At 54.6% G+C, this 26,781-nt stretch overlaps 1 protein-coding gene across 12 annotated transcripts in view; it reads right to left on the bottom strand.

The window, feature by feature from the left end:
- Positions 1–1,590: 1,590 nt before the first annotated feature.
- The window catches only part of NCKAP5L (NCK associated protein 5 like), a 48,525-nt gene continuing 23,334 nt past the window's right edge, over positions 1,591–26,781 (bottom strand). For 2 of the 12 annotated variants that reach the window (XM_060111893.1, XM_060111900.1), the window contains exons 2-13: positions 14,939–15,000; positions 13,689–13,817; positions 12,900–12,968; positions 12,758–12,796; positions 11,926–12,045; positions 8,873–8,986; positions 5,131–7,760; positions 4,020–4,182; positions 3,678–3,759; positions 3,028–3,336; positions 2,810–2,952; positions 1,591–2,508 (exon numbers count right to left, since the gene is read on the bottom strand). In XM_060111893.1, coding sequence (XP_059967876.1) covers positions 2,290–2,508; positions 2,810–2,952; positions 3,028–3,336; positions 3,678–3,759; positions 4,020–4,182; positions 5,131–7,760; positions 8,873–8,986; positions 11,926–12,045; positions 12,758–12,796; positions 12,900–12,968; positions 13,689–13,817; positions 14,939–14,974 — 4,053 coding nt within the window. In that variant the 5' untranslated portion in view covers positions 14,975–15,000 and the 3' untranslated portion in view covers positions 1,591–2,289. Of the gene's footprint in view, positions 2,509–2,809; positions 2,953–3,027; positions 3,337–3,677; positions 3,760–4,019; positions 4,183–5,130; positions 7,761–8,872; positions 8,987–11,925; positions 12,046–12,757; positions 12,797–12,899; positions 12,969–13,688; positions 13,847–14,938; positions 15,001–17,570; positions 17,780–26,781 lie in introns of those variants that run through there. The other 10 variants (XM_060111896.1, XM_060111891.1, XM_060111890.1 and 7 more) reach the window with 10 other exon arrangements.

Raw genomic sequence — 26,781 nt, 5'->3', positions numbered from 1 at the left:
AAAACCAAGGCCCACAGAAGGGATGTAACTTTCCCCACAGAACCAGACTCAGTGGCTAAGACAGACTCTTGACGCCCGGTCTAGTGCTCTCCAGCCCTGCCCTTCAGAAGTGATCCAAGGCCAAAAAGGGAGGAGGAGATTAAAGTCCTGGCAGAAGAGAGCAAAGTTACACACCCAAAAAGAATCACTCCCACCAGGCTCCATCACTTCTCAGCCTTGGAAAATCACTGAATGGTTTTTTTTTTTTTTTTTTTTGGCTGCGCCATGTGGCATGCAGGATCTTAGTTCCCCCACCAGGTATCGAACCCATGCCCCTGCACTGGGAGCACAGAGTCTTAACCACTGGACCACCAGGAAATTCCCCCATTGAATGTTTTTGAGCTTCAATGTCTTCATCTATGAAATGAATCAGGAGGCTGGCAATACAGTAGGTATTTAACGGGGAGTTCTTTCACTGCTCTCTGGACCATTCAGGGCTGGAGAGCCACTGCTGGAAGGAGCTAGTATAAAGGGAGGCATTAACAACCTCCCCGCCCCTGACCTTCCTTGGGCTGGGCAGAGCACAGGACAGCATCCAGTGGTATAACCGAGTTGTGAACAGGCCCAGCACTACTCCCTGTCCAAGCACCCCTGACCTCAGCTTGGCAAGCCTGTGATGTCAACAAAGATCACGTATTCAGTACAGGGGCCCCTACCTCCATGATGAACTGTCCAGAGTCCCAGCCACAAGGCCAGGGGTGTTCAGCATGCATGATGCCCAGGTAGCCTCCAGACGGTATGTCATGGGGAGGCAGTGAGTGCAGACAACGGCAGGGGGGGTGCTCTGGACGAGTCACCCCACATCTTGCAACCTGGGCCGGAAGGAGGCCTTCCTAGGCCCAATTTGACTGGCCAATGTGAGATGGGCTGGGGCCCACCTGGGTCACCTTCAGGTCACTGTCCAACTCCACACCCAACAGGAAATCCAAGGACTGGAGGGTGACAACCACCCACCCCATGGCCTTCTCAGGTCACACGGAGACCCTTCCACACAGCCTCATTCCTGGCCTCCCCATCCTAAAGTGAGAATTTGAGAGCCAGGGGAACTTCTGGCTGAAATCTGAGGTAGAAACAGGGGCAAGAAGCTCTGAGGAAAGCCCAAAGTCCGTGGAGAGACTAGAAGGCAGCAAGTTGGAGGCCCAGTTGCGCCTCACTTCACGACAATGGGAGGCTGTGGACACTTAACTCTGTCTACCCCTGGGCCCCTGAAGCTCAGAGTCTGCACGTCCCACCTGAGCTGGTATGTCCAGGGTTTGAGCGCACGCCCATAGCCACCCTCCCCATCTTCTTCTCTCTGAGGGGCAGCCCAGCCTTCTGCTCTGCCCAAGCCCTGGGCCAGGGGAATTTCCCCCCCCCCGCCAGGCACCATTCCAGGTCTAAACAGACCCCACTTCCCCAACCCTTAGTTACCTTCTAGGGTGACTCCAGCCAGTGGCCCTGGTGGAGGGAGCTGCCTCACAAGGGAGCCTGGAGTCCTGCACCCCGGTGCCCACGCAGTCTCCACCTGCCTGTCCATCCCTGAGTCCTCCCACAGAATGAGCTGAGTCAGGGGCAGGGAGGGGCCTCCACGTTTTATTAGGGATACGGCAGAAGCAGAGGCTGGAAGCAGAGCAGCCGCGTTTTTAACAACAGATAAATTAACCGCAGTGCGGGGATGGGGGGAGGGGGCGCGGGTGGGTGGAGAGTGGGCCAGGTGCTTTAATAAAAAAAACAAAACAAAAAAACACCCCAAAAAAGACAGACAAATGGGCCCCAAAGACATGGGGCAGGAGAGGGCAGCACCATCCAGACAGCGGGGAGGGCCAGGGCAGACAGAGAGAAGGCAACTTGACCCCTCGCCCCTGAACTCCACCAGCACGGGGCTTCCGAGGCAGGGGAGCTGCCAGGGTGGGTGGAGATGGCACGGCTGGTGGGCAGGAAGCCCAGCACCACAAGATGGCTCAGCCTGAAGTGGGAGCTGGGGGCCGGGACACAGCGGCCTTGAACCCCCAGTCCCGCAGAGGAAGAGCCTTACTCTGGGTGAGAGAAGGGACCAAGGGTGGGGTCTCTCCCTGAGCTGAGAGCGGTCATCTCCTCCACAGCAGCGGTGGGCAGTGGGGTGTGCCGGGGACCCCCTTCACCTTCTTGTCCATCTACCTCCTTGGTCCCTTCAGGGAGGGGCCCCACGGGCCCCGAGGGGGCGGGGCGTGAGGCGAGCCGGCCCAGTCCATGGTCTCCGAGGCCAGAGCGGGGCGTGGCCGCTGCAATCGCTCAGCCCTGACTCCCGCAGGAGGACAGCGAGTCATAGAGTGAGTCACTGAGAGACTCTGAGGTCTCCAGCCCCGGGGGACCCCCACTGGCCACTCTCCCTTCCTCGCCCACGTCCGATGTGCTGGGGGTGCGGCTACCCCCAAACGCTGGGCCCTGGGGCGCAGGAGCTGGGCGGCTGGGCTCCAGGCTCCGCTTTCCGTCCACGTCCACGGGCAGGGCCTGGGGAAGGAGGGAAGGCTCGGGAGGAAGCTCCTCTCACCCCTCCCCGCCTGAGAGGCTCTGCCCACCTGACGGGGGCGCTGCAGAGGAAGCACGCTGGAGGCGCGACTGAGCACAGTCCTACAGTGCCACCAAGGTTCCAGAAGGGAGAGAAGCCCTTTCCCCAAGAGGGGTGTGAGAAGGCGGGGCGGGGTGGGGTGCTGCCCACTCAGTCCTCCTCCCGGACAGGGCTGTACCTCACCCCATGTCATTCCCTCCTGCCCTCCAGTGCTGTTCCCTTTTCCCCTTCGGCCATGCTCACCATGGGGGTCCTGGGCAGCCCCTCCAGTTGTCGGGGCGGGCATAGGAAAGGGTCAGAGGAGCCGCTGGCTGCCCTCGCGTTGGGGAAGGTCCAGTTCTTGGCCAGCTGGACAGGAGCAGGAGGGCCTGGGTCTTCACAAGGATCTATCCAGGAACAAGGGGAAGGTGGGTGGTGGGTGGAGCTCCCAGAGAGGCCCACCCCCCTGCCCAGGCACTCACCGTGGGGACAGGTCTGATGGCCCCGGTGGCCCGGAGCAGCTGTGAGCAGGGCGGGGAAGGCCGGCATGCTGGGGTGCCGCCCGCTCACCAGCAGCTCCTCTATGCCAGGCACCTCACGCTCCAGTGTGTGGGCACGGCGGGGGACTTTGGTAAGGGGTGGGGGCCGAGCTGGGGGCACCCCGGCTGGGGGCTCCAGCCGTGGTGGCTTGGTCTTGGGAAGATTCTTACTGGGGGTCCCACTGCTGCCATGGTCTGGGGGCGGGAAGGTCCCAATGCCACTGTCCAGAGTTCGAGTCAAAGAGCCACAGGCTGGGGAGGGGAGGGGAAGTCAGGGATGTGAAGCTGCAGGCGGCTCAGCCCCTCTGCCTTCTTATGGCTTTCTGCCCCTGCCCAGGTTCCACCCTTGGTCAGGGACCCTCCTGGCCCCACCGGCTCAGTCATCCCTGCCTGCCCTGCCCCACCTCCCCTAGTCCTGGGGAAGAGGGCAGGGCAGGTACCCAGGGAGGGATTTATTCCTGTGCAGCCCCAGTGCCCACTGATGCTTGGCACCAAGTTGCTATAGGGCCTGGCACCTGCTGTGGTGACAGGAAGGAGTAAAGCGAGCAGGGGGTAAGGGGCAGGTCCCAGCCTTGGCCCTTGACCCTGCTGACCTGTGAAATGTGAGGTGGGCACTGGCTCAGCCAGACTGTCCTCTGAGGGCATCTCTTCCCGCCTCCCCGGCTCGCTGCTTGGCTGTACAGGGTACAGGAGACCTCAGAGCCCATTCCTCCTCCACCCTAATCCCCTCCATCAGGACCCTTGGAGTATGGGTCTGAGAGTCCTGGCAACCTGCCAGCCCTCAGGAGGCCCTCTCCCCTCCCCATTCTCCTCGGAGACCAGAAAGGCATCCAGCAGCTTCCAGGCCCCAGGGAAGGGGAGCCCTCCAGGCGGTAAGAGACCTGGCAGGGCCACAGAGCCAGGCCCTCCACCCAGCCCCCGCCCCAGGAACTTACCTTCCCAGGAGGTTTCCCACAGCCCTGAAGAGGGCCCACCAGGCCATTTCGGGGCCCACAGGCCGGCCAGGGGTTCTTGGGGTCAGAGGACACTGGCTGGAAATCGCCATACTCAGGTTTGGGCTCCCGCCAGCTCTTGGGGGGCAGCTCCTTGCCATCCACCCTAGGGGCGGCAGTGCAGATTGCCATGAGGGAGGCCCGGGCCCACTCATACATTCTGGCCTCCCTCCCTCCAATGGTGCTGGGCCTAGTGAGGCACCCACTGCCCCCTGCCCCTGGGGAAGAGGACGTATCACGGTGGCTTCCCACATCAACCTCTCCTGACACCAGGAACATGCCAAGACCCCAGGGAAAACTCCAGAGGATCAGCAGGGGCAGGGAATATGGGAGAACTCCCCCAAAGCTACCCAGGGTCAAGCCTAGAGACCTCTCCGATAATGTCTGCCGGTAGAGAGCGGACACGGTCACATCCTGGTCCACATGCGACACACCCTGCCTACCCCAGCTGACTTTGAGTGCACTTGCTGTCCAAACCACACCCTACCTGGAGCCCGATTCCTGAGGACATTCTGCCTTACCTGGACCAGAAACAGCAACCCCAAGATGGGGTAGCCCCTTCTCTAAACCACAGCTCCCTTTGCTGAGTCTGTGGCAGGTGCCAAAGGGCAAGATAGGAAGGGAGCCCTTTTTCTACAGGATAGAAAACCCCGGAGGGAGAAGACCTGCATCAGCCCAGTTAGGTACTAGCACTCCCTTAACTACTGCATGCTGCACCTCAGACAGGCTGCCTCATCTGACTCAAGACAATCCAAGAAAATGTGGACTGTTAACTCTTCTCAAATGAGAAACTGGGTCTCAGCAAGTTGAATGTCAGCCAGCCAGAGAGGAGGGGAGCTGGGGCACAAACCCCTGGCTCCTTGTTCGAGGCCCCAGTCTCTCCTCTGGGCCAGGCCACTAACCCTCAAGTTGCTTTGGTGCCATTTCATTTGACCTCCTACACCCTTTGGGAAGCCCCAGTTCCTGGGAAAGGCAGTCCCAACCCCAGGGGTGCCCATGTAGAGAAAAGGGCCCCCAGCCACCAAGCCCCTGCCAGCTGGTCCCAGGTGCTCACCTGTTAAGCAGCTGCTGCATGAAGGTGTCTGCACCCTGGTACATGCCGGCCAGCTGGCCCTGCACCTGCCCCAGGCCTGCACTGGGCCCTGGCGCTGGTCCCCCAGGCCGTGGCCGGGCCCTGCTGCTCAGGTAGGCCTTCTCCTCCTCCAGTGCCCGGCGCAGGTCTTCCGCCTTGGCCATCAGCTTGGAGATGTTGAGGCTCTCGGCCTCCAGCTTCCGGGCTTCCATCTTGACCTCCTTCCGGAGCGGGGAGCCCCCGCCAGCCCCTTCCTTGCCCTTGGCGGCCTCTGTGCGGCGGTTCAGTGCTGGCAGCTTGCTCTTCTTAAGGCCGAACCAGCTGGCGATGCTGCTAGCATTGCGGTGCTTGGCCTCGGTGCCGGGGGCCCGCTCCTGGCCCTGGAGCCGCAGCATGTTCTCCTCGATGCCCTTCATCACCTTCTCCTCAATGGCCGAGTGTGGGGCCCGCCCCTCAGGGCCTGGGCCTGGGTCGGCAGGGCCAGATGCTGGGGGTGTGGGCTGGGCCGTAGTGCCGCCGCAGTCTGCCCAGGGTGGGCCCTTCCCCTTGTCAGGCTTGGGGGGCTCCTTGGTGGCTGGTGGGGCCACAGGTCGGGGCACCACCTTGGTGGGCGACTTAGAAGGCAGCTTTGTCGGGCTGCCATGGGGACTCTTATTGGGCTTGCCGAGGCTGGGGGTTGAGGTTGGCACTTTGGCAGGGGTGCGGGGTACCTGGGGGCACAGGGCCCCTGCCAGCCGGCTCTTGGCCAGCTCCACTTTGGTGAGGCAGCTCCTTGGTGAGACAGGCTCCAGGTCCACCCGGGCCCCCATGGAGTGGGAAGAGTAGACTCGGGACCCAGGGTCCCCCAGGAGCCCAGATTCCTGTTGCTTCAGGCTGCTTGTGCCTAAGGCCACGGCCCCCCGCAGGGCCCCCTTGGCTTCTGGCTGCTCAGGGGGCCTGGAGGCAGAGAGCGCTGTGTCTCCAGTGCTCTCCCCTGACTTCCCTCCTCCCCGGGCCTTCTCAGGGCCAGGCCTAGCTGGCACCCCATTCTTTTCTGGGCCCTGGGGCCCCTCAGGGCCAGTCTTCAGTTTTCCCAGGGCTGCTAGTCTGTCCCGCAGAGGTGTGTAGCCAGGATCCCCAGGTCGCCGGCCCGGCCCCTGGCCAGGTTTCTTGGACGAGCTGCCGGGGGTCCTGCGGCCAGGGTGGGGAGACTCCGAGCCTGCCTTGTCCAAACTCTTCTCCTGGGCACTCTCATAGGGGCAGGATTCTGGGTGGCAAGGGCTGGAGGGGACTCCAGGGCTTCTGAGGACCTCAGGGGCCCGTGGCACCTCCAGAGTTAGTTGTGGGTAGGTGGGCACCTGCAGTGGGGATGGAGGTGGCTCTGGGGAAGGCCCCCTAAAGGTGCTCCGGGAAAGGTCCAGAATGTTCTCGTAGCAAGGAGACACCACTGGTCCCGGGGAAAGCGTAGTGGACAAAGCTGGCTGGGGAGGTCTGAGCTGTGCAGAATCGGGGGGTGTGGGGCAGGGTGACGGGCTGGTGGGCAGACCCTGCACCCCCTCTGGGGACAGCTCTCCTCCGCCCAGACCCCTGCGGGCCGGCAGCGGGGAAGGGCTGCCATCTGAGCCACTGTTCCGACAGGGGATTCGGGAGTTCCGGGGGAGCTGGGGGCTGAGCTGGGGGCCCCCTGGGCTGGGTACCTTCTCTGAGGCTGGAGGCAGCTTTAGAAACTTGAGACCTCTGGCTGGAGAGGGCAGAAGGGGTCCTTGGGCTTCCCCGGGAGAAGGGGAGCCAATTTGGAGCTTGCTTTTCACCTGAGATGAGGAGTGGGGGTGGCCAGACCGTGAGCCCAGGGGGGCGTCCCCTGCACCCATGAACACACTGAGGAAGGGGAGGGGCCCCTGGCCCTCTGAGGTAGCACCAAAGCCCGGCCTGTGGGCCTCCGGGGTACCCCCTCCCCAGGCTGATTTGGGGAGGCCTTTGGACTTGGACAGCTGCGGGGGCCCCTGGTCTGGGGAGGATGGCTGCCTGGGACCTGGCTGGTCCCCGCCGAGTGGGCAAGCAGCCCCGGCCAAGAAGGCCTGTAGGTAAGACTCCGTGTCCTCAAGGAGCTGGCCCAGGTTCAACTGTTTGCGGGCCAGGGCCCCAAGCAGGGTGTCAGGGCTGGGTGCCTCGTTGGGGTCGCCTGCCTCATCAGAAGAGGAGGAGGAGCTGCTGCCTGGGACGCAGGGTGGCCCGGAACCGGTGCCCTGGGCCTGTGGGGAGCCCCTACTAGGGCCCCAGGGCCGCCCAGCACTCTCTTCCTCCCCTGGGCCCCCTAAGAGGCGCTCCCAGTGCAGCAGGCCTCCCAGGCTACCAGGACCTAGTAGCAGGTAGGGGGCCCAGGGAGAGGGTTCAGGCTGAGGTGGGCCACATAGCTCGCCATTGATGGGCTCTGGTGAGCCGGAACCCTCGCCTGGAGGCGGCCAGGGGGTGGCAGGTGAGCACAGAAGCAAGGGGTCAGTCTCTTCCAGGGCTCTCAGCACCTCCAGGATCTGGGCTTTCTTTCGAAGGAACGGGGATAGGGCCTCCAGCGCTGGGGGTGGGGCGGCCGGGGGTCCTGGGCCTCCTGGCCGCAGCTGCTGCTCCCAACACACCTTGGGGGAGAAATGGCGTGAGGAGGAGACCGTATGCAGGCTGGGCACCCGAGCTGGCATCACTGGGTATGCCAGGAGCAGAGCTGGCCTGGTCTGTGTCCCCAAAAAGGAACTGATAGCTTCTGGGATACGCTGGAAAGCTTCCTCAAGAGTCTCTGAGTCCGGGTTACCCCAACTGTCCTTCCTGGCACACCTGGGGTTGGGTGGGCACCCATCTCCCTTTCTGGTTATCTCAGCACCACTCGCTACCAGTATTTGCGGGTCAGCAGGGCTGACCACCTACAACCCTCGTATCTATGTTTGCCCCAGGGGAGGGAGGATGTCCATTTCTCAGGCTCCAGAAAGAACACAGACTCAAGAAAGGGATGTGATGTGGCCAAGTCCTAAGTCAGTTGCTGCAGGCAAGCCTGGGCCTCCTCAGGTCAGGCAGCTGTCCTGCCGAGCCGATCCCCGTGGAGAAGCAGACTGGGAATGACTCCATTGCAAACCCTTTCCTGCTTCTCCCAGGCCCCTTCTTAGGCCCCGTCTAATCTGGTACAGTGGTTAACTACATGCGCTCTGGAGCCAGATTGTAGGGGTTCAAGACCCAGGTCCACTGCTTAACTAGTTATATGACTTTCAGCAAGTTATTTAATCTCTAAGCTTCATTGTATCACCTGTAAAATAGGATGGTGATTATGATTAATCTCACAAAACAAGATGAATGAAACCAGATATGCAAAAGAATGAATGAATAATAGTTCTGGACTGGGATAAATAAATATGTATATGATTACAAATTTATGCCAAAAATTACCAAAAAAAAAAAAAAAGGTAAATGAGATCCAGGTGTCCAGCACAGTGCCTGGCTCAGACTAAGAGCTCAGTAAGTATTAACTGTGAGTCTGACTGCTGTACTATAACGCCTTTGCTCGTGAGACCAGTGGCTGGGGGTGGGGATCTGTTTTTCTTGGTACGAGGCTGACAGCTGAGGGCTCACACCCAGCCTGGACAAGAATCTGTGTGCCCGGAAGCAGCCCTTCCCCTGGGGCTCATTAGCAAACAGCCGTGGAGCACCGGCTGACGAGCCCGGAGCCAGCGGAGCCACAGACCACAGTGCCCAGCGCTCCTACCTCTCTCTGCCCAGCACAGCGCCCCAGAGGCAGCGAGGTGGCCGGTCCCTCAGCGGAGCTCAGGGATGGGGAGGCTGGTGGCTCTGAAGGCAGCTGGAGTGGGGCGAGTGGGATCTGCAGGGGAGAGGCGAGGTTAGCACAGGTGCTGTCCGTCCCAGGTCCCTACTCCCACAGGAGGCTATGGCTTCCCATCCAGGGGCAGGGAAACATTCTTCCAAGTCTGCTCCTTGGGTGACGTCTCCCGGCCCAAGGTGTGGCTCTCACCACTTGGTCAGAGGAGCCCCGGGAGACCACAGCACAGGTAGATTGAAGAAGTGCAAGCCCAGGTGGCCGGGAGGTGGGACAGGGTAGGGAGATCTGGAGAAAGAGGAGTGCTCCTGGGCCAGCAGGCAGTGGCAGGCCTAACCCAGGTGTCCAGCGAGCCTCCAGGACCCTCTGCTTTTCTGAGGGGCCTCCTCCCTGATTACAGAGAGGGTGAGCCTCGAGGCCCCTTCTTGTTCTGACTACCCGTGACCCAGCATCCACAGGGTTGGCTGAGACTAACGGAAGAGGCATTTGTTACCGGGTCCTGGAAAAGAGATGGTGGGAGTTATCACTTCTGTCTCCCCTGAATGGCCTCATGTGAAGTCTCTGCTCTGAGGATTACAAAAGTAGTATTGTTTCGGCTGCACCACACAGCACGTGGGATCTTAGTTCCCCAACCAGGGATCAAACCTACGCCCCCTGCAGTGGAAGAGCAGAGTCCTAACCACTGGACCGCCAGGGAATTCCCACAAAAGTAGTACTTAATCATGGATCACTTCTCTCTCATTCCCCTTCTGCTAGGCATCTCGACTAGATACAAGTCAGCTTTAACTGTCCCCGTCTCATTCTCCATGGCTGTTAAATCCTGTCTCTGTGGTGTCTCTGCCTCCCCTCCAGCCTGGCCAGCTGCAGCCGCTCCCGAGGCCCACGATCCTCACACCTCTGGCCTGGACACTGCTGAGTATTTCAGTCTCTCTGACCTGGCTGGGTGGCTTTTCAATCTCCTGTGCACAAGGCAGCCTAAAGCATCTTTTTCTTCTTTGTCTAAAGCGTCTCTGTGCTCAGAGCCTCCTCTGCCTGCCCACTGCCTCCAGAGACAAGTCTGAACCCCTCTGCCGGCATTCCGGCCGGGCCTGCTGGTTCTTCCCTGACGCCATCCCCGGCTCTCTGTCACTCACTCTTTACACATCCTTTGCTCAAGTCCAGCTAAACAACTCTCGGCTCCCTAGGATTCCCTGCTCTGTTGCTTCCACAGGGAACCCCTTCTCCCAGACCCCTAACTGCAGTCTTTTAAAATCTCCCATCCATCAGGGCCCAGGTCTGACGTCACCTCCTTCAAGGAACCCTCCCCACCCCATCTCTGATGGCCTCTCTGCCCCTTGGGTTCTTGGTCAGCAGTGTCACACTCTGTAGCCCTGCCTTAGTGTCCAGCAGCCCCAGCTCTCAGCGGTTACGTTCGCTCTGCACAGGCCACAGCTCTGTCCAATTCCATACCTGTTGGCAAAGGCACTGCTCACAGTAAGAGCTTAATTAGCATTTGCTCAATGGAGCTTCCATCCTAGCAAAGCACAACTTGGAAATAACATTAATAATGACAAATAGCCACCAGTCATTGACTATCTACTACGGGCCAAGCACTAGATATTATCTCATTTAATCCTCACAACAACCTGCAATATAGGTATTTTTATCCCCATTTATAAGGGAAAAAAACCCGTGGTTTGTGTGGTTAAATAATTTACCCAAGGTCGCACAGCTAAGAATTAGATAAGTTAGGGACCCAACCCAAGTTTATCTGAGGCCAAGGTTCGTGCTCTTTCCATTATATCATGTTACTTCTGGGGAAGATAAATCTATGGTCCCAAACCCCAAAGTTCATTTAAAAATTCCCAATTCAAATCCCAGAATTCATATAAGTAAAAAACAAACGATTTCAGGATGATCTACACCTCTGTTATCATCAGTCACTGAGAAGGGTGTGGACAACAGGGTAAGCTTGGCTGGTGTGGGTCAGGCCTCTGGGGATTCCTGGGTCAACCCTACAGCAGGGACGGACCCAGGGCAAGGGGAGCTGCAGAGTCACTGCCGCTGATTCACCCAGGTCTGCACCGGCCTCGTGAGACAGGGGCTGCAGAAAGGCCATGGTGGTGAGACGCTTCCTCTGCCAGGGGTCAGGTTTCCCAGAGAGCTGAGGGCATCCTGCTCAGGATCTGGGGGCCAAGAGCTGCCTGGTTTGCATCACAGACACACAAATTCAGACATATACACAAGGTGTTTCTCTTCTTGTCAAGGTCGGGGTGGGTTGGCGGTGTGCTGGTTGACCTCAGAACCCACTGTTCACCTCAGGTACCTGGAGTTGCTCCTGATCCACCCAGGTCTCACCCCATCCTTGGGGCTTCCTGACACAGTGGACCCCAAGTGACATCTTAACTGAGCCCAGGACTCATTCCCAGTAGCCTCCTGCTTCTCCTGGGTAAGGCAGGTTTCAGGGCTAGAAGCAGGGACAGCGCCTGCAGCCATGCTTGGGTCAGTGGGTAGCCCATGCAGCTAGGCATGCACAGAGTCATCCAGGTGAAGTGCCCTTCCTGACCTCTCTGTGACACCAAGCACTGGGTGCCTTACACACGGCCCCACCCCTGCCCCTGGCCAAGAAGGCAACGCAGTGGCCAAAGGGGCCCCTTGGGAGCTCGAAGTAATTGCATTTTCAGCCTCCACCCATCTGAAGGCGGAAGAAGCAAGGATCTCCTCTGTCAACAAGAAGGGATACCATCCAGCTGGGCGGGGAGCACCTGGGAGGTGGGGGAGAGCCAAGCTTAAGGGAACTCAGGAAGTTTCCCCCTCACCTAAGGCTTAGATCTATCAGGCTAGGTCGGCCTGCCCTGGATGGCCACAGCCCCCAGAATGGAGGGCAATGGCTGACGGCCTACTTCTGTAGGTGTCTGGGAGAAGAGAGGGTGATGATATTGACAGGGCTGGGGGGAGGCAGGAAGCCAAGATGTGAGGAAGGAAGGAGAATCTCTTGTGCCCACCTGAGGGAGGGAGCCTGCTGTGAGCTGAAGTTTCTGCTGAAACAGGGCGCTCAGCATCTGGTTCTGCCGTTCCAGCTCAAATACCCTCTTCTTCAGCTTGATGCATTCCTCCCGCAGGTCCTGCCACCCCCAGGAGGTGGAGGAAGACAAAGAGAGGATGGTGGGGAGAGGGAGAGTGGTATAAGCACAGTCGCCTTCATCAGAGCAGCGGGCACTCCTGCTGGGCATGCCCTTCTCTTGCAACCTCCTTCTATGAGGGAGCTGACCCTGCCTATGTTTATCACATCTTCTAGGGATGGTAAATTTTCTAACGTTTACCACCCCTTGTCAGAGGTAATTCCATTCCCTTTGGCAACTTTCACAATCCTGGAGCCAATCCCCTGCCTCTTAGGAAGCACATGTCAAAGAAGGGCCCATATAAGGCAGAGGAAGACCTGGGGGTCAGAGTGGCCCACATGTCAAGAAATTACCCACACTACTTGAGTAAATATTTAGATGTCACCTTATGCTTACACATCAACATTGCTATCAGGGCCATCGCAACCTGGAGAAACTAGCTGGGTCCAGGATAACAGAAGGATTCAAGCCCAAATCAAAGTCACCATAGCTCAGAGACTTGGCCTTACCTAGCCAGGTAGAACAGTATGGACTGTCCAAGACAGAGAAAAGGGACTTCACTGGAGGGCCAAGACACCATTTCCACCCTCCTCTATTCCCTATCTAAGCAGGTACAGGAGTCCACAGGAAGGACCTCCCCTGCTGTACCTAGGGCCTCCTCCCAGGGCATCTGGGCTCAGGGCAGAGGGTGAGAACGTCTCTCGTGGCCTTTTACCTTTTGGTTCAGCAGCGCCTGCACCACATGGTTGGCAACCTGGGGACAGAAAGGCAGAGCTGAGGAAGAGCTGTCAGCCAACCCAGCCTCTGCCTGGAAACGACAAGCTATCCACCCCGTGGGGAGCATCAGTTCCACAGACCTCGTCCAGACAGCGCTCGTAGGTCTCCCGCTGGTTTTCATTGGCCTGGGCGAGTGCCGAGTTCTCTGCCTGCAGGAAGGAGGAGGAGGGCAAATAGGAGGCTAAGGGATCATTCTTCCCCCGGGCAAGTCCCTCTTGGGGAAGGGGAGGCAAGGAGCCTACTAGCTCTACCCCTGCCCCAGCTCTTGGCTCTGGTCTGATTCTGCCAGGGGGAGGCCTGCAGACCCAGGGCATGAAGAAGGCAGAGCTGAGATGGCTGGTTTTTTGTTACCCCAACTTCAGTCAGTGAGGCTGCAGGGGCTGGGGAGACACAGCAACCAGGAGGACCGAAGGTGGGAGGTGCCAAAAGTAACCCTTACTTCCCTGGGGAGAGGTCAGAGGCGCCTGGAGAGAGGAGGGCAGGGTCTTAGGAATGTAGTAAAAGGCCTAGTTTAAGGATCCATGTCTTTGTCCCTCAACTCCCGAGACCCTTCTTTCTGTGGCCTCTGTGGCCGCCCCTTTCCGAGAGCAGGGGCATGAAAGCAGGGGAGAAGAGGGGTAAAGAAGGGAGACATTCTGGGGGTTAGGATGCCCCCCCCCCTTGCGCACGCCTCTTGTCCTGAGCTGGCATGCAGGCTGCAGAGCGAAGAGCAAGGAAAGGGGTTCTCAGAGGGGCTCAGCTAAGGAAACGTTCAGCTCTGTCCAGCCTGGCAAAGCGGGCTGAGAGGAAGGTCCCCCGCACCCCAGAACCCACCCAAGCTCCCCAGGGCTCTGGCCAGCACTGCTGCCCCCCGCCGCCCCGTGCCCCACCTCCAGCTCCCGCAGCCGGTGCAGGAGCTCCTGGCAGGTGCCCGGCTCCATGCTGCCCTCACCACCTTCTCCTGGCTTCGGGATTCCAGGGCTCGCGGCCGGCTGGTCCATGGCCTCCGACATCAGGCCCTGGGGACAAGTGAGAGAAGCCCCGCAGGCTACTCCAGGGCACGGGGAGGTGAGCGGAGGGGGAGGAGGACAGAGATGAAAGTTGTCAGTATTCTCGGAGTTTGGATCAGTGTGACCCCCGTGCCACGGACACTGTAACAACTCAGGGTCAGGCTAAGACTCCTGCTCACGGGACAGATACATAGACACACTTTTCCCACCTCAAGAACAGAGACCATTGTTTTATAAAACCCATAATTGCTCTCGCCCTCTCACAGGTCACACAGACACTGGCCAGGAGCCAAGAAACCTGAATTCTCCACTCTCCACTGACGCTGGCCTCAGACTGGCGCCCGGTATCCTCTCGGGCAGAGTGCGAGGTGGTCTGCAGGCCTCCAAGACTCCCTGCTTGCAGCGAGGCCCTGGGGGACCAGCCTCTGTGCACGCTGGGCCCTCTGCAGGGGTCTCTTGACACCTACCCCCCTACCGCTTGGCCAGCTCCTTCCTATTCATTCTCCAGGGCCCCCACTCCAAGGCCGGGTCAGGTACTGGTCCCGCACGGCTCTGTGACTGTCCCCCAAGACTGTCAACTCTGCTAGGGCAGGGACACTGTCTTCACTTCACTGTCCACACTCACACTTCTTGGTGTGATACGTGGCGTATAAGAGACAGACTGACAGCCGTACAGACTAGTGTGTCATTGCCTGAGCACACAGAGCCAGGGTTCTGACCTGTATCGCATTATATGATCCCCGCCCCCCGCCCCCAAACTGTTGCCATAGTGACTGGCTTTACCTGACTAGACTTCACCTTCCATTTGAGTTTCAATTTCTCAGCTAGAGGAAAGTACTCATTTCCTTCCTCTGCACAAATATTGTAGAAATTTCCAGTAGATGGGAAACCCTTCCTAACATAAAAGGTGGGAGGCCCCCAGTCTACCACCAACGACTTGCCTCCCTGACCCACTGCAGCCCCCACAAAAGGGGCTTAGCACTTTTGGACCAAGGAAGAGAGGAGCTCTCGGCAGCTATCAGGCATCTGAATGCTCTTCCCTCCCGTGGGGCACAGGGGCTGCCTCTCCCACCCCAGCCCTCCTCCTCCAGTCCCCACCACCAGCGCGCACCGGCTCCACAGCCTCTCACCTGTCTCTGCCTTCTCACCCAGGCTGGCACACTCATGCAAGCAGCCAGAATGGTCACCTTGCCTGTGGAGACACAGAGGGAGACAATGTCAGCCAGGCATTTATTGGGTTCCTGCTGCCTGGCATCCTGGGCCATAGGGATAAACAAGCCAGAGAAAGCCCTGCCTTTATGAGGCTCCCATTCTATTGGGGGAGGCAGGTAATACCAGATAAACCAATGAACAGACATCAGGTTCCAAGAAGGCTCTGGAGGTGACAGCAAGGCAGAGACCTGAATGAAGGCTGGATGAAATCCTGGAATGGGAAAAGCATTCCAGGCAGAGGAAAGAGCCAGTGCCAACATCCCCAGCTCTCAGCCAGAGGGGAATGAACAGCCACACAGCCCTTCCAAAATTCTTCTTTAATCTTCATAACCACGAAGGGAATTAAGTGCTATTATCAACACCTATGTGTGAGATGAGGAAACTGAGGCACAGGAAGCTACACCACATACCCAGAGTGCATCCTGTGTGCTGGCGCTTTCTCATGCATCATCAATCACATCTGATTCTCCTACTGACCTTGTAAAAGGAGGGCGAGGCGGGGGTGCCAGCCTGGTCTGAAGCAGGCTCCAGAGGCAAAGGATGCTGCCCACACCATAGGGCAGGTTCACAAAGCACAGTGGACGGGCCTGGGTCCCCCCTTCCTATGCAGCCTCTCTGTACACACACGTTGTACTGTGTGCTCTGTGTAGTTAGTCCCAGTGCTCACGGAGCTTTGCAGTTAGAGAGATCTGGGTTAGAGTCTGACTCTGCAAAATCTGTTCCTCACCTGTATAATGGGGATAAGAATACTTAGTCCAAAGGGTTGTTGGAGCATGAAGTGAGATAATGTATGTAGAGTGTCTTGCATGGACTCAGTAAATGGAGGCTTTTCATGTTTTGGAGCCCACTGCTACTTCAGCGGTTCAGTCCCAGGCCCGTCACCCAGGGGGTCTGAGCAGGAGGGTCTCCTGAAGATGTGAGGTGCTGCCCCTCTGCCCTGCCCTCAGGGGCCTCCTCCTCTTCAACCCCGTCCCTGCCAGCCCTCCAGCTGCAGGGCCAGCCCAGTCCTCATTCTTCTCTGCCTGATACCCTAGAAAGAGAAAGGCTATCAGCAGAAAGGGAGAATGCTCCTTTCTGGGTGGGATGCGGGAGGGAGAGAGAACAAGCATGTGTGCACAATAATGGGAAGGGGGCTTCTGAAAACCAGAATAAAAGGAAAAACTGTGTAATGCTTATTTTTAACACTCTGCCACAATCTAAAGTCCTTTGTTATTTTAACATCATAAAAATGTATCAACTATAACTTCATTTTTCTTGCAACATTATCATGCTTGATATATTTAGAAATGGACAAGCCTCGAAAGAAACGAAAAAAATTCAGGAAAAATCCTCCTTCCCACATACACAAATAGGGGTTAAAACCAAAAAAAGGCCTCGGGGTACCTCCACCATTGGACCAGTTCCAGGCCACCCCACATCACCCACCTCTGGGCCACCATCCTCTTGCCAGGCAGAGGCTCCCACTGCTCTCAGAGAGGCCTGTCCCCACAGATCACCAGCGTCCCCTCAGCCCCCTCACCACTTAGTTCCCCAGTGGATACCTCCAGGAATAGAGGGGCTGGGGTGGGGAGTGTGAAAAAAAAACGGGATGAAGGAGGGGAGTAAGATGAACAGGGCAGTGTCTGGAGGCCAGAAAAGGGAAAGATAAAACAGTAGAAACCTCGAGTCTTTGTTTTCTTCACACAACAAAAACCAAACTAAGGGTGAAGGTGGTTTAGGAGGGTATCTTCTCCTAAAAAAAATAAAATAAAATAAAAATAAAAAGCATCCAGCTTAGGCATGAGGCCCAGACTGCGAGGGCTGGCTGTGCAGTAGGTATATGTGGCATTGCGTGTTGAGGAGGGCAGGGACCCAACACACCCCACAAAGCCAGCTACTGCCACCCTCCTGATCTGAGCCCCTGGGGATCCCAGGGCAGGGAGGCCTGAGTCCCACTGTGACCTAGGGGAGACCCTCCAAGGGACAAGCCCCCTAAGTGCAACAACTCGGTCATGGGGGTCGGTCTCCGTATCCTGAGCAGGGCCTGGGAGAGGCTCTGGAAGGCAGGCTGTGACTCAGCCCCACCCTGGGGAGAAGTTTTCTGCCCTCTGCCAAAGTGGTCCGGCCAACTCAGGGCGACGGGTTTTCTCTGTGTCTGCAGGGCAGACAAGCAGAGGGCAGGCAGGAAGCTGTCAGCCTGGGTTGCTGAGTCACTCGGAAGAGGCCTGCATTTAAACTTGGCGCTGGGGAGACACGCATGCTGTGAGCGGGTTGAGTTTGAGCTCAAGATTTCTATGGTGAAAAGAAAACTTCCTGCGTCTTTACCCTCCTCTAGAGAAACATTAAGATCGAGAGAGATAATACCACCTCTAGCTCCCAATCTGAGGCCAATTAGGAAATTGGCCCTTCAGAGTCTGGGTTTTCGACCCAAATCTCATGAGAAAAAACAAACAAACAAACAAACAAAACTCAGGTCGGTTCCCCAGTGGCTGTCCCTGCAGGGTCAGTGGAACCCACCTCCCCAGGGCCGAGCACCCTCGTCCTCCCTCAGGCCCCACAACTGCTACTCACAGCTTCTGTGCTCAGCCCACCTGGAGCCCAGGAAAAGCCCTGGCCTGGGTTTTTCAGGATGGCCCTGGTTTCAGGCATTCCTCTGGTGGTCCCACACCATATCCCAGATGGTGGATGTGGGTCTGGAACACATGATGCTGGCCAGGATGGGTAGGGATGGAGCTGCAGTGGGTGGGAGCTCGAGCTTGAATGGGAGGCTTCTCCCGCCAGAACTGCCAACGGGCAACCCCGCCCCGCAAAAGCCTGATTCAGAGGGAGGTGACCTCAGTGCCGAGGGGAGGGAGGGGGAGGAAGGGAGGAAGAGCAGAGCCTCTCTGGCCCTCCTTCAGAGACAGGGAAGGGGGAACAGCTGCTCAGGGGGTTTCTGGGTAACCCGGGGATGAGGTGGGTGCAGCCCCATCCCTGAGTGAATCTGGGTGACCACTAACTCTTCAGCCTAGTCACTCATGTGAGGCCCCCCAGCCCGTGGCGTCTCAGTCAGCCAGATCAAAGGAGTAGAACCTGCAGCTCCCACCCCTCCCCAGCCAGGGCACCGGCAAGACCCCTCCCTAAACTCAGAGTCCAGGCCTGGGAGGAAGGGGCCAGAGAGATGGCAGCAAGCCTGTCCTCCAGGCTCCCTTACCCTGGCCCTTAGCCAAGGCCTTTGGGCCCTGATGAGCCCCTCGCTCACCAGCTGTTCCCCCCCAGAGTCCTCTAGGGAAAAAAGGGGCCAGGAGGTGGGGGAGGGGTGGGCAGCTGTGGGAAGGCAGAGATGGAGCTCACTTTAATAACAGAATCATCCGTAACACAACCATTTCCCCCCTGCTCCCCCCCCATCCCCCAGCTGCTTTCTGAAATCCCAGTCACACCCAAAAGTCTACTTGTAAACAGCAAGTTCTTCGCCCACAGCAAACACTCCTTTCCAGACAAGATCAGCCCTTGGGCTGCCCTGGGGTGTGGGGAGGAAAATGAGGACTGAGGCCCCAGGGCATTCCTAGCCTTGAAGTGGCCACCTTAATCTGGCCTAAAGCATCTTTTAGCCCTAAGTATTCCAACTGGTCTCCTCCCCACTCAGGGAAAGAGGCAGACAAGAATTTCCTTTCCTCCTCCTGACAACTGGCCCCAAGACACAATAGCCCTTCTGAGAGGCAAGTGTCCATGGGGAAGGGGCCCACTGCACCCCTCCTCCAACTTCCTCTTCACAGGCCCTCCAAGAACCTCCAGACCATGGTATAGGTTCTTTCACACTGACAGTAGGCCAGTCCCCTGCCTTTCCAGGCAGGGCAGGAGGAAGGGCAGCAGTGTTATGAGCTCAAAAGGCTTATAGATTTCAATACCCTTTCCCTCTCCTCCCCCAGATCCTCAACGTTCCCTGTTCACAGCATAACCCAACAATAAAAGCAACTGCTGGGGGTGGGGAGAGGGAAGGGGCTTGGACAGACACAATGGGTTTATTTATAGGGGCACACACCAGGGCTTCTGCAGCCAAGAAGCCCAGGCCCCACTCCCAAAAGCCCAGCAGGCCCATCCTAGCCCGGCCAAGGGTACTGGAAAAAGCCTCAGACCAGAAGGCAGAAGGCTTATAGTCCCAACAATGCAATTTATTTGCTGTGTGACTTTAGGCAAATCACTCAGTTTCTCAAGGATAAGTTCCTTCATGCCAAGTGGAGGTTGTTCTAGAACTGGTTCTCAAAGTGTGGTCCAGGGACCCCGAGGCCCTTTCAAGGAATCAAAAGGGCCAAAACTACAGGGTCAAAACTATTTTCACAATATCACTAAGACATTATTTACCTTTTTAACTCTCATTCTCTCATGAGTATATAGTGGCATTTTCCAGAGACTATGTGATATGTGATAACACGACAGATTGAATACAGAAGCCAATATGAGAACCCAGCTGCCTTCTATTAAGTCAGACATGACAGATTTGCAAAAATGAAGAAAAATGCCATTCTTTTCACTATTTTTTGTTTTGGAAAATATATGATTGTTTTTCATAAAATATGTTAACATGGGTTTATTGTTACTTTTAAATGAATTAAATAAATGTTTAAAACTCTCAGTTCTAATTTGTATGACAGTAAATGTCAATTGGTACAATCTATATGAATCAAAGCTCTTTGGGGTCTTCAATTTTTATATTGTAGAGGGGTCCTTAGACTCAGCAGTTTGAAAAGAATCACTTTTCTTAGAACAGTGTGGTCCAGTAGACCTTTCTGTGATGATGAAAATGTTTATTCCATGCTGTTCAATATGGCAGCCACCAGCCACACATGGCTACTGAGCATCTGAAATGTGGCTAGTCCAACTGAGGAACTGAATTTTAAATTTAAATAGCCATATGCAGCTGGTGGCGACTATACTGGAGAGCGAAGTTAGAAGATCCCTGGGATTCCTTGACTTGAGCATTCGAGGTCAATGCTTCTTTCCAGTCTAGAGTAGGGAAGGGAAGGACAGTACTTAACACTCCTGTCCCCAGGCTTTTGCTCACACTATCTCTCACTCTCTTCACCAAAGGAAGGCCATCTCAGCCACATGGGCAGTCCTGCTGGCACTCTTACCAAGGCTTAGAGTTCCTCTCTCATTCTCTGCAACGACTCACACCCTCTCCAATCGCCTCAAACTTCTGGTCTACCACCTCCCCTCGCTCCCCCAGCGGATTGAAGCCAGCAGAGGGGAAACCCCTCAAACCTCCCACCACCACAGTCCCAGCCCCATTGGAATCCTTTGTACTTCCTTCTCTCCTCCTGTTACAGAAGAGGGGCTGCCCTTTTCCCAGGCAAGGCCAGTCGTTCCTACCCCAGACCCTCCCCATTTATGTCTTCAGGGTCTACTTCCTGAAGGGATCTTTCCCATCTACCTTTATAACTTCTCAGGTACCTTTCATCTTAAAAATAATTTCCCCCTGACATTTCTCCAGATACTGCCCTCTTTTGCCTTTCACAGCCAAACTTCTCAAAAAAAGCCATCCTCACTTCTCACTCCTTCCTCAACCTGGTCCAACTTCAGCAGTAGCTGCCACAACGCTAAATCCTACAATATTTTTCAGTCCCCATTGCCTTCTCAAGCACAAATGCCTCTGGTGGCACTTCCTGCTGGACTATGTTTTTTAAAGCTTTGAGACATAGTTCAACTCCCACACAATTCACCCTTTAAAGTGTACAATTCAGTGGTTTGTAGTATATTCACTGATATATACAATCATGGCCACTGTCAATTTTAGAACATTTTCATTACTCCTTAGTTACCAGACCCTCATACCCAAACCAAGGCAACCACTAATCTATTTTCTGTCTCTATAGATTTCCCCATTCTGGACATTTCACATGAATGGAATCATACAATAGGTGGTCTTCTGTGACTGGCTTCTTTCACTCTGCATAATGTTTCCAAGGTTCATCTCCGTTGAAGCATGCATCAGTACTACATTCCTTTTTATGGCCACATAATATTCTATTGTATGGCTATGCCACAATTTGTTTATCCATTCAGCTACTGATGGACATTTGAACTGTTTCCACTTTTTGGCTATTATGCATAATGCTGCTCTAAGCAGTGTACACACCAGTGTACAAACTGTCTGGATGGATGTTTTCATTTCCTCTTGGGTATACACCTAGCAGTGGGATTGCTGGGTTGTATGGCGACTTTAGGTTTAACTTTTTGAGGAACTGTCAAACTGTTTCCCAAAGTGGATGCACCATTTTAGAGTTCCATCAACAATATGTGAGGGCTGCAATTTCTCCACATCCTCACCACTTGTTATTGTCTGATTTTCTGATTCTAAGTCACCTTAGTAAATGCGAAGTGATTTTTTTTTTTTTTGGCTGTGTTGGGTCTTTGTTGTTGTGCACGGGCTTTCTCTAGTTGCGGTGAGTGGGGGCTACTCTTTGTTGCAGCGTGCAGGCTTCTCATTGCGTTGGCTTCTCTTGTTGCGGAGCACGGAAACTAGAGTGCAGGCTCAGCAGTTGTGGCCCACGGGCTCAGTTGCTCTGCGGCATGTGGGATCTTCCTGGACCAGGGCTCGAACCCTTGTCCCCTGCATTGGCAGGCAGATTCTTAACCACTGAGCCACCAGGGAAGTCCTGAAGTGATTTTTTGTGGTTTTGATTTATATTCCTCCGATTGATGATGTTGAACATCTTTTCATTGGCTTATTGGCAATTTCTATATCTTCCCTGGAGACAAGTCTATTCAGATCCCTTTGCCCATTGTTTAGTTGGGTTATGTGTCTTTTTACTGTCGAGTTGTAAGAATTCTTTATATATTCTGAACACAGGTCCCTTACCAGATATATGATTTGCAAATGTTTTCTCCTATTCTGTGTTTGTCTTTTCTGTCTTGATAGTGACCACTTCCTCCTGGACAACGTTTCCCTTGTCTACCACTCTCTGCAGCTATCTTCCACTTCTTCTTCTGTGTTATTTATTTGTGAGTGTATGTGTGTATACCTTAAAAACAAACAAACAGACATAGAAGCATGTTCTCACTGTTCTACATCATTCATTACCAAAACAATTATAAAAAAAAACCCACACATGGTCCAGTGGGTAAGACTCCACGCTCCCAATGCCGGGGCCCGGGTTCAATCCCTGGTCAGGGAACTAGATCCCGCATGCATGCTGCAACTAAGAGTCCACATGCCACAACCAAGAAGTCCACATGCGGCAACTAAAAATCCCTCATGCCGCAACTAAGACCTGGTGCAGCCAAAATAAATAAATAAACAAATAAATATTAAAAAAAAAAAAACAACCCACAGACTTTATCTGGACCTTAACCAGTTTTTCCACTGATGTCCTTTCCACTGGTATTCTATCCCAAGATCCGATCCAGGATCCCACATTGTACTTAGTCACCATGACTCCTTAGTCTCCTGTGATCCATGACAGTTCTTTGGTCTTTGTTTTGGCCACTCCAAGCAGCTTGCAGGATCTTAGTTCCCTGACCAGGGATCGAACCCAAGCCCTCTGTGGTTAAAGCGCGGAGTCCTAACCACTGGACCACCAGGGAATTCCCAGTCTTCGTCTTTTATGACCTTGACACTTTGGAAGGTAACTGGTCAGTACTTTGGAGAGTATTTCCTAATATGAGTTTGTTTGATGTTTTCTCCAATAAGAATGAGGTTATGGATTTTGGGAAAGAATATCACAGAGGTGATGGTCCCTTCTCAGTGCATTCTATCAGGGGGTGTGTATACATGATGCTGAGATGTCTTATTACTGGTGATGTTAACCTTGATCACTTGGTTAGGTGGCATCTACTAGTGGGTTTCTGTACTGTAAAATGAAAACATACTTTTTCTTTTGTAATAATAAATATTTGGGGGGAGGGCAATACTTTGTGACCATGCAAAATCCTGTTTCTGCTTAAATTTTCACCCACTCATTTTAGGATTCATCAGTGGATCTTGCTTGCAGCAATTACTATGGTGCCCTAACAATAATTTTCGATTTTCCTCATTCCTTGTAATTTATTAATTGGAAGTTTTCTGTAAGAAAAAGCTGTCTCTTCACTCCCATTTATTTACTTAATTCCATATTTGTATGAGTATGGACTCACAGGCATTATTTTATTCTTTGGATTTTAATCCAATACTATCATCACCACTTATTTTACTGCTTAAATTCCAGCTTTGGCCATGCTTTCAGGTTGGCTCCTGTGTCCTTTCAACATGCCTCCATTAAAAAAAATATGTTTATTTTTTAACATTTGCTTACTTTCTGGCACGAGAAGATGTTCCAGGCTGATCTTGTATTCTCCCTGCCACAATCTCTTTTCCAAGGGAGCTCTAGCAGAGAAATTTTCTTACTAAAACTGTAAATCTGATTGCGTCCTTCCTGCTTCAAATCTTCCCATGACCTCCTACTGCTTTGGGGACAGATGAAAGCCCTCAACATGGCCCTGGAAGCCCTGCCCTGGGCTGGCTGCAGAGCAACATTCTTCTGAAAAGCTGTCCTGGACTGATGTGGCCCATGTTGATCTCTCTTCTTCACGTGCCTCCTGCAGGATCAGTATTTCAAACTGTAATGCGTCCTGTTCTCTAGTACTCCCTGAGAGAAGGGGCAACTTCCATGCTGTTAGAAGGGGAGCTCCCTGAGGAGGGGCCCTGCTTGTATTTCTTTTTTCCCCCCCTACTTCCTGCCAGGGCACTGCTCCCGCCAACGAGGCTCTGAACTTGGTGACCTCCTTTCATTCCAGACAGAAAAAGACCAGAAAGACAGGACAGGTGAGAAGGTACAGTGGACTCATCAGGTTCCCTTAAAGCTCCCCAGTGACGGCCCCCAACCCAAGTGGCTCTGAAGGTCCATATGACAAGCCACACTGAGAAGTGAGCAAGGACATTTTCAGATTTGTCCCGAACATTGATATGACCTTTTCCAAGCTCTCAACCTTCTCCCAGGTCTCAGTGATGCCCTCTGGCAAAGGGACTAATCTATTCATTCTGCAAATATTCTGGACGGATCACTCAGTGGGAGGTACAGGGCTGGGGATTGGGAGGCAATTTAGAGATGGGTCAGTTCTTTTCAGACTTCTTGGAGCTTTCAGACTAGTAGGGGATGTAAGACATGTAGGTAAATAGCTGTATGTGAAGGAGGTTCCACAAGAGAAGTCTTTGGAGAACTTTAAAAATCAGGAGCGAAATATTAAGCTGGAACAGTTTTTCAGAATTTGAGCATCTAGGGAACTCAGCCTTTATAGACAGATAGGGTTTAGCTACAAGGAAAAGGGAAGGGGGCCATTCCAGGCAGCAGGAGGCAGAAGTCTCTGGGTGTGTATAGAAACAGAATGACTCAGTGCAGCTGGACTGAAGGGCATTTGAAGGTGAGTGTTTCTTGGTCCCCTGGCCCATGCCAGTTACCAACTCATCTCCTATCTCCTGAGCGAACAGGAGAATCAGCATCTTTTCAACATCCTGGGTGTAACCGGAGACATATGCTGGGTCCCACAGGAGGAACAGAGGCAGAGAGGCTCCTGGAGACAATACCAGAGCTGACAACTGGAACTTCAACTATCTGTCCTCCGATCCAAGAGAAAAAGGGCCTGAGAGGCTGCACAGCCTATTGGCTCTCAGGCTGCACCTGCAGGCCCCAAAGAGCTGGGCATATACTCAGCCAGCACCCCCATGCTCAGTCCCTAGTGCTCACTCCCCCAGGCTTCATATCCTGGCCTCTTTCTTCAAAGGGAACGGGCTCTGGCCAAACAAGTGTCTTCCTGTCCAGGCGGCTTTACTGTTCACTCAGTGGGTGCCATTTGGCCAGAGCCCATAGGTGACCTCTTAAGCTGCCAGCTCTGTTCTGGGAGGAGAAAGTAGCTCTGGTTCACCCACAATTCTGACTAGGCTCTGCTCGTTTGTGCCCATAAATGGGAGTCAGGCTTCCTTGCTTCCAGTCTGGCTCAGCCATACTGCATGCCCCTAGGTGAAGCCTAGAAACCCCCAACTCAGTTTTCTTATCTGTCAAATGGGGTGAGCTCTCTCTCTGACTCCTCTCTTCCCAGAGGGCATAGAAGAGAAGGATGAGATCACGTCTGGAAATGGACTGCATCTGAGAAGAGAGGTCCCCTTGTGTGGGGTGGGGGACGTGGGGGTGAGGAGCCCGGCAGGGCCTTTAGGGAGAAGCCCTTGGATTTGATGCTGCCTTCCTCCTATGGGCCCCACAGGCTTCCCAGGAAAGCAAGGGGGGGTAGAGAGGAAGGGACAGCAAAGCCAAGAGCTTTAGCCTTCTTCTAGCCCCGGGGACAGGAAGTGAGGTGCCGTCTACAGAGGAAGTGAGAAGCAAACACCCCCCAACTTCCCTTCAGCCTGCAGTGGAAAGGAAGGCTCTAGCTTCAGGAGCCCACAGGCCCAGAGCTGGGGAAACAGAAGGCAATGGGATGGAGGCTGGGGAGTAGGCATTTTCAGCACCATCTGGCAGAGAAGGGGGCCTCTTGTCTTGGACACAGTAGAACTCAAGGGGTCCAGGACATCCCACAGACTGGGGTAGTGAGGAGAAGAGACACCACTGAAGTCAAGTTGAGAAACCCAGCTTCCCAGGTCACGTGGTACCATTTCTGCAGCCCTGGCCCCAGACTCCTGCCCCAGCTCTGTGCTGTGTCATGTGCCTGCCCCTAACACACGCACATCCCTCACACACCAAGGTGGGTAGGGCCTCTGATTATCCGGTCTCACAGTACTTGTCCTTTTTTTGCAGCCTCCATCACAGCTGTAACTTTATAACTGTTTAATTATTTGATTAATATGGACTTCTGGGATCACCACTGTATCCCCAGAGTCTGGCACCACACCTAGTACTTAGTAAGAGCTGGCCATAGCTTGAGAATTCCTTGGTTTTGGCATCCGAATGAAGTTTGCTATATGAAGGTAAATGAACCCTGCTCCTGGCCTGGGGTCGACTGGGGGACTCTGAGGTGGGTGGTGAAGGTCAGAAACCAGAGTCCCGACATGGTGGCAGAAGAAATCTCTGTACACGCAGATACTGCCAACTGGTGACAGATGAAGACAGTATATTCTATTTGCTATCTTTTGGGCAAGGTGGGGAGAAAGAATATATACTTGTGTTTATTTTTGTATTAAAAAACAAGGGATATGTAAGAAATTAATAAGGGATTATCTATGGAGGGAGAAGGGGTGGAGCGGGGAGTGAGATTTCTCAGTGTATGCCTTTTTGTATCATTTTGATCTTTGGACTATGTAAAAAAAAATCTAGTGAAAAAATAAAAGAATATAAAAAAGAAAATGTTAGAAGGAATAACCACTTGACCAGGTGATTTCTAAAGCCCCTCCCAGATGGGGCCATCTACTCTCTTCTTCCCACGTTAGGAAGTAAGGACCAGGCCCCAGGACAACGGAGGGGTGAGGAGGTCTAGACAGATGAGTGTGGGGTCTGGCCAAGGAACACCAGTGTCTTCACTCTCTTTCTTCCCAGCAATCTCTCCCCGACCTAGGGGAGAGGCCGCCCCAGCCCCCGCTGTGGTGGGCATTGGTAGCAACAAACTATTCAGAAGTTAGGGGACTTCCCTGGTGGCACAGTGGTTAAGAACCTGCCTGCCAATGCAGGGGACACGGGTTCGATCCCTGGTCTGGGAAGATCCCACATGCCACGGAGCAACTAAGCCCGTGCACCACAACTACTGAGCCTGCGCTCTAGAGCCCGTGAGCCACAACTACTGAGCCCATGTGCCACAACTACTGAAGCCCGTGCGCCTAGAGCCTGTGCTCCACAACAAGAGA

This window comes from Mesoplodon densirostris, chromosome 11, assembly GCF_025265405.1.
Source record: "Mesoplodon densirostris isolate mMesDen1 chromosome 11, mMesDen1 primary haplotype, whole genome shotgun sequence".
Lineage (NCBI taxonomy): Eukaryota > Metazoa > Chordata > Mammalia > Artiodactyla > Ziphiidae > Mesoplodon > Mesoplodon densirostris.
The sequence above is the reverse complement of the archived record's forward strand: the minus strand, read 5'-3'. Positions and strand labels throughout refer to the sequence as shown.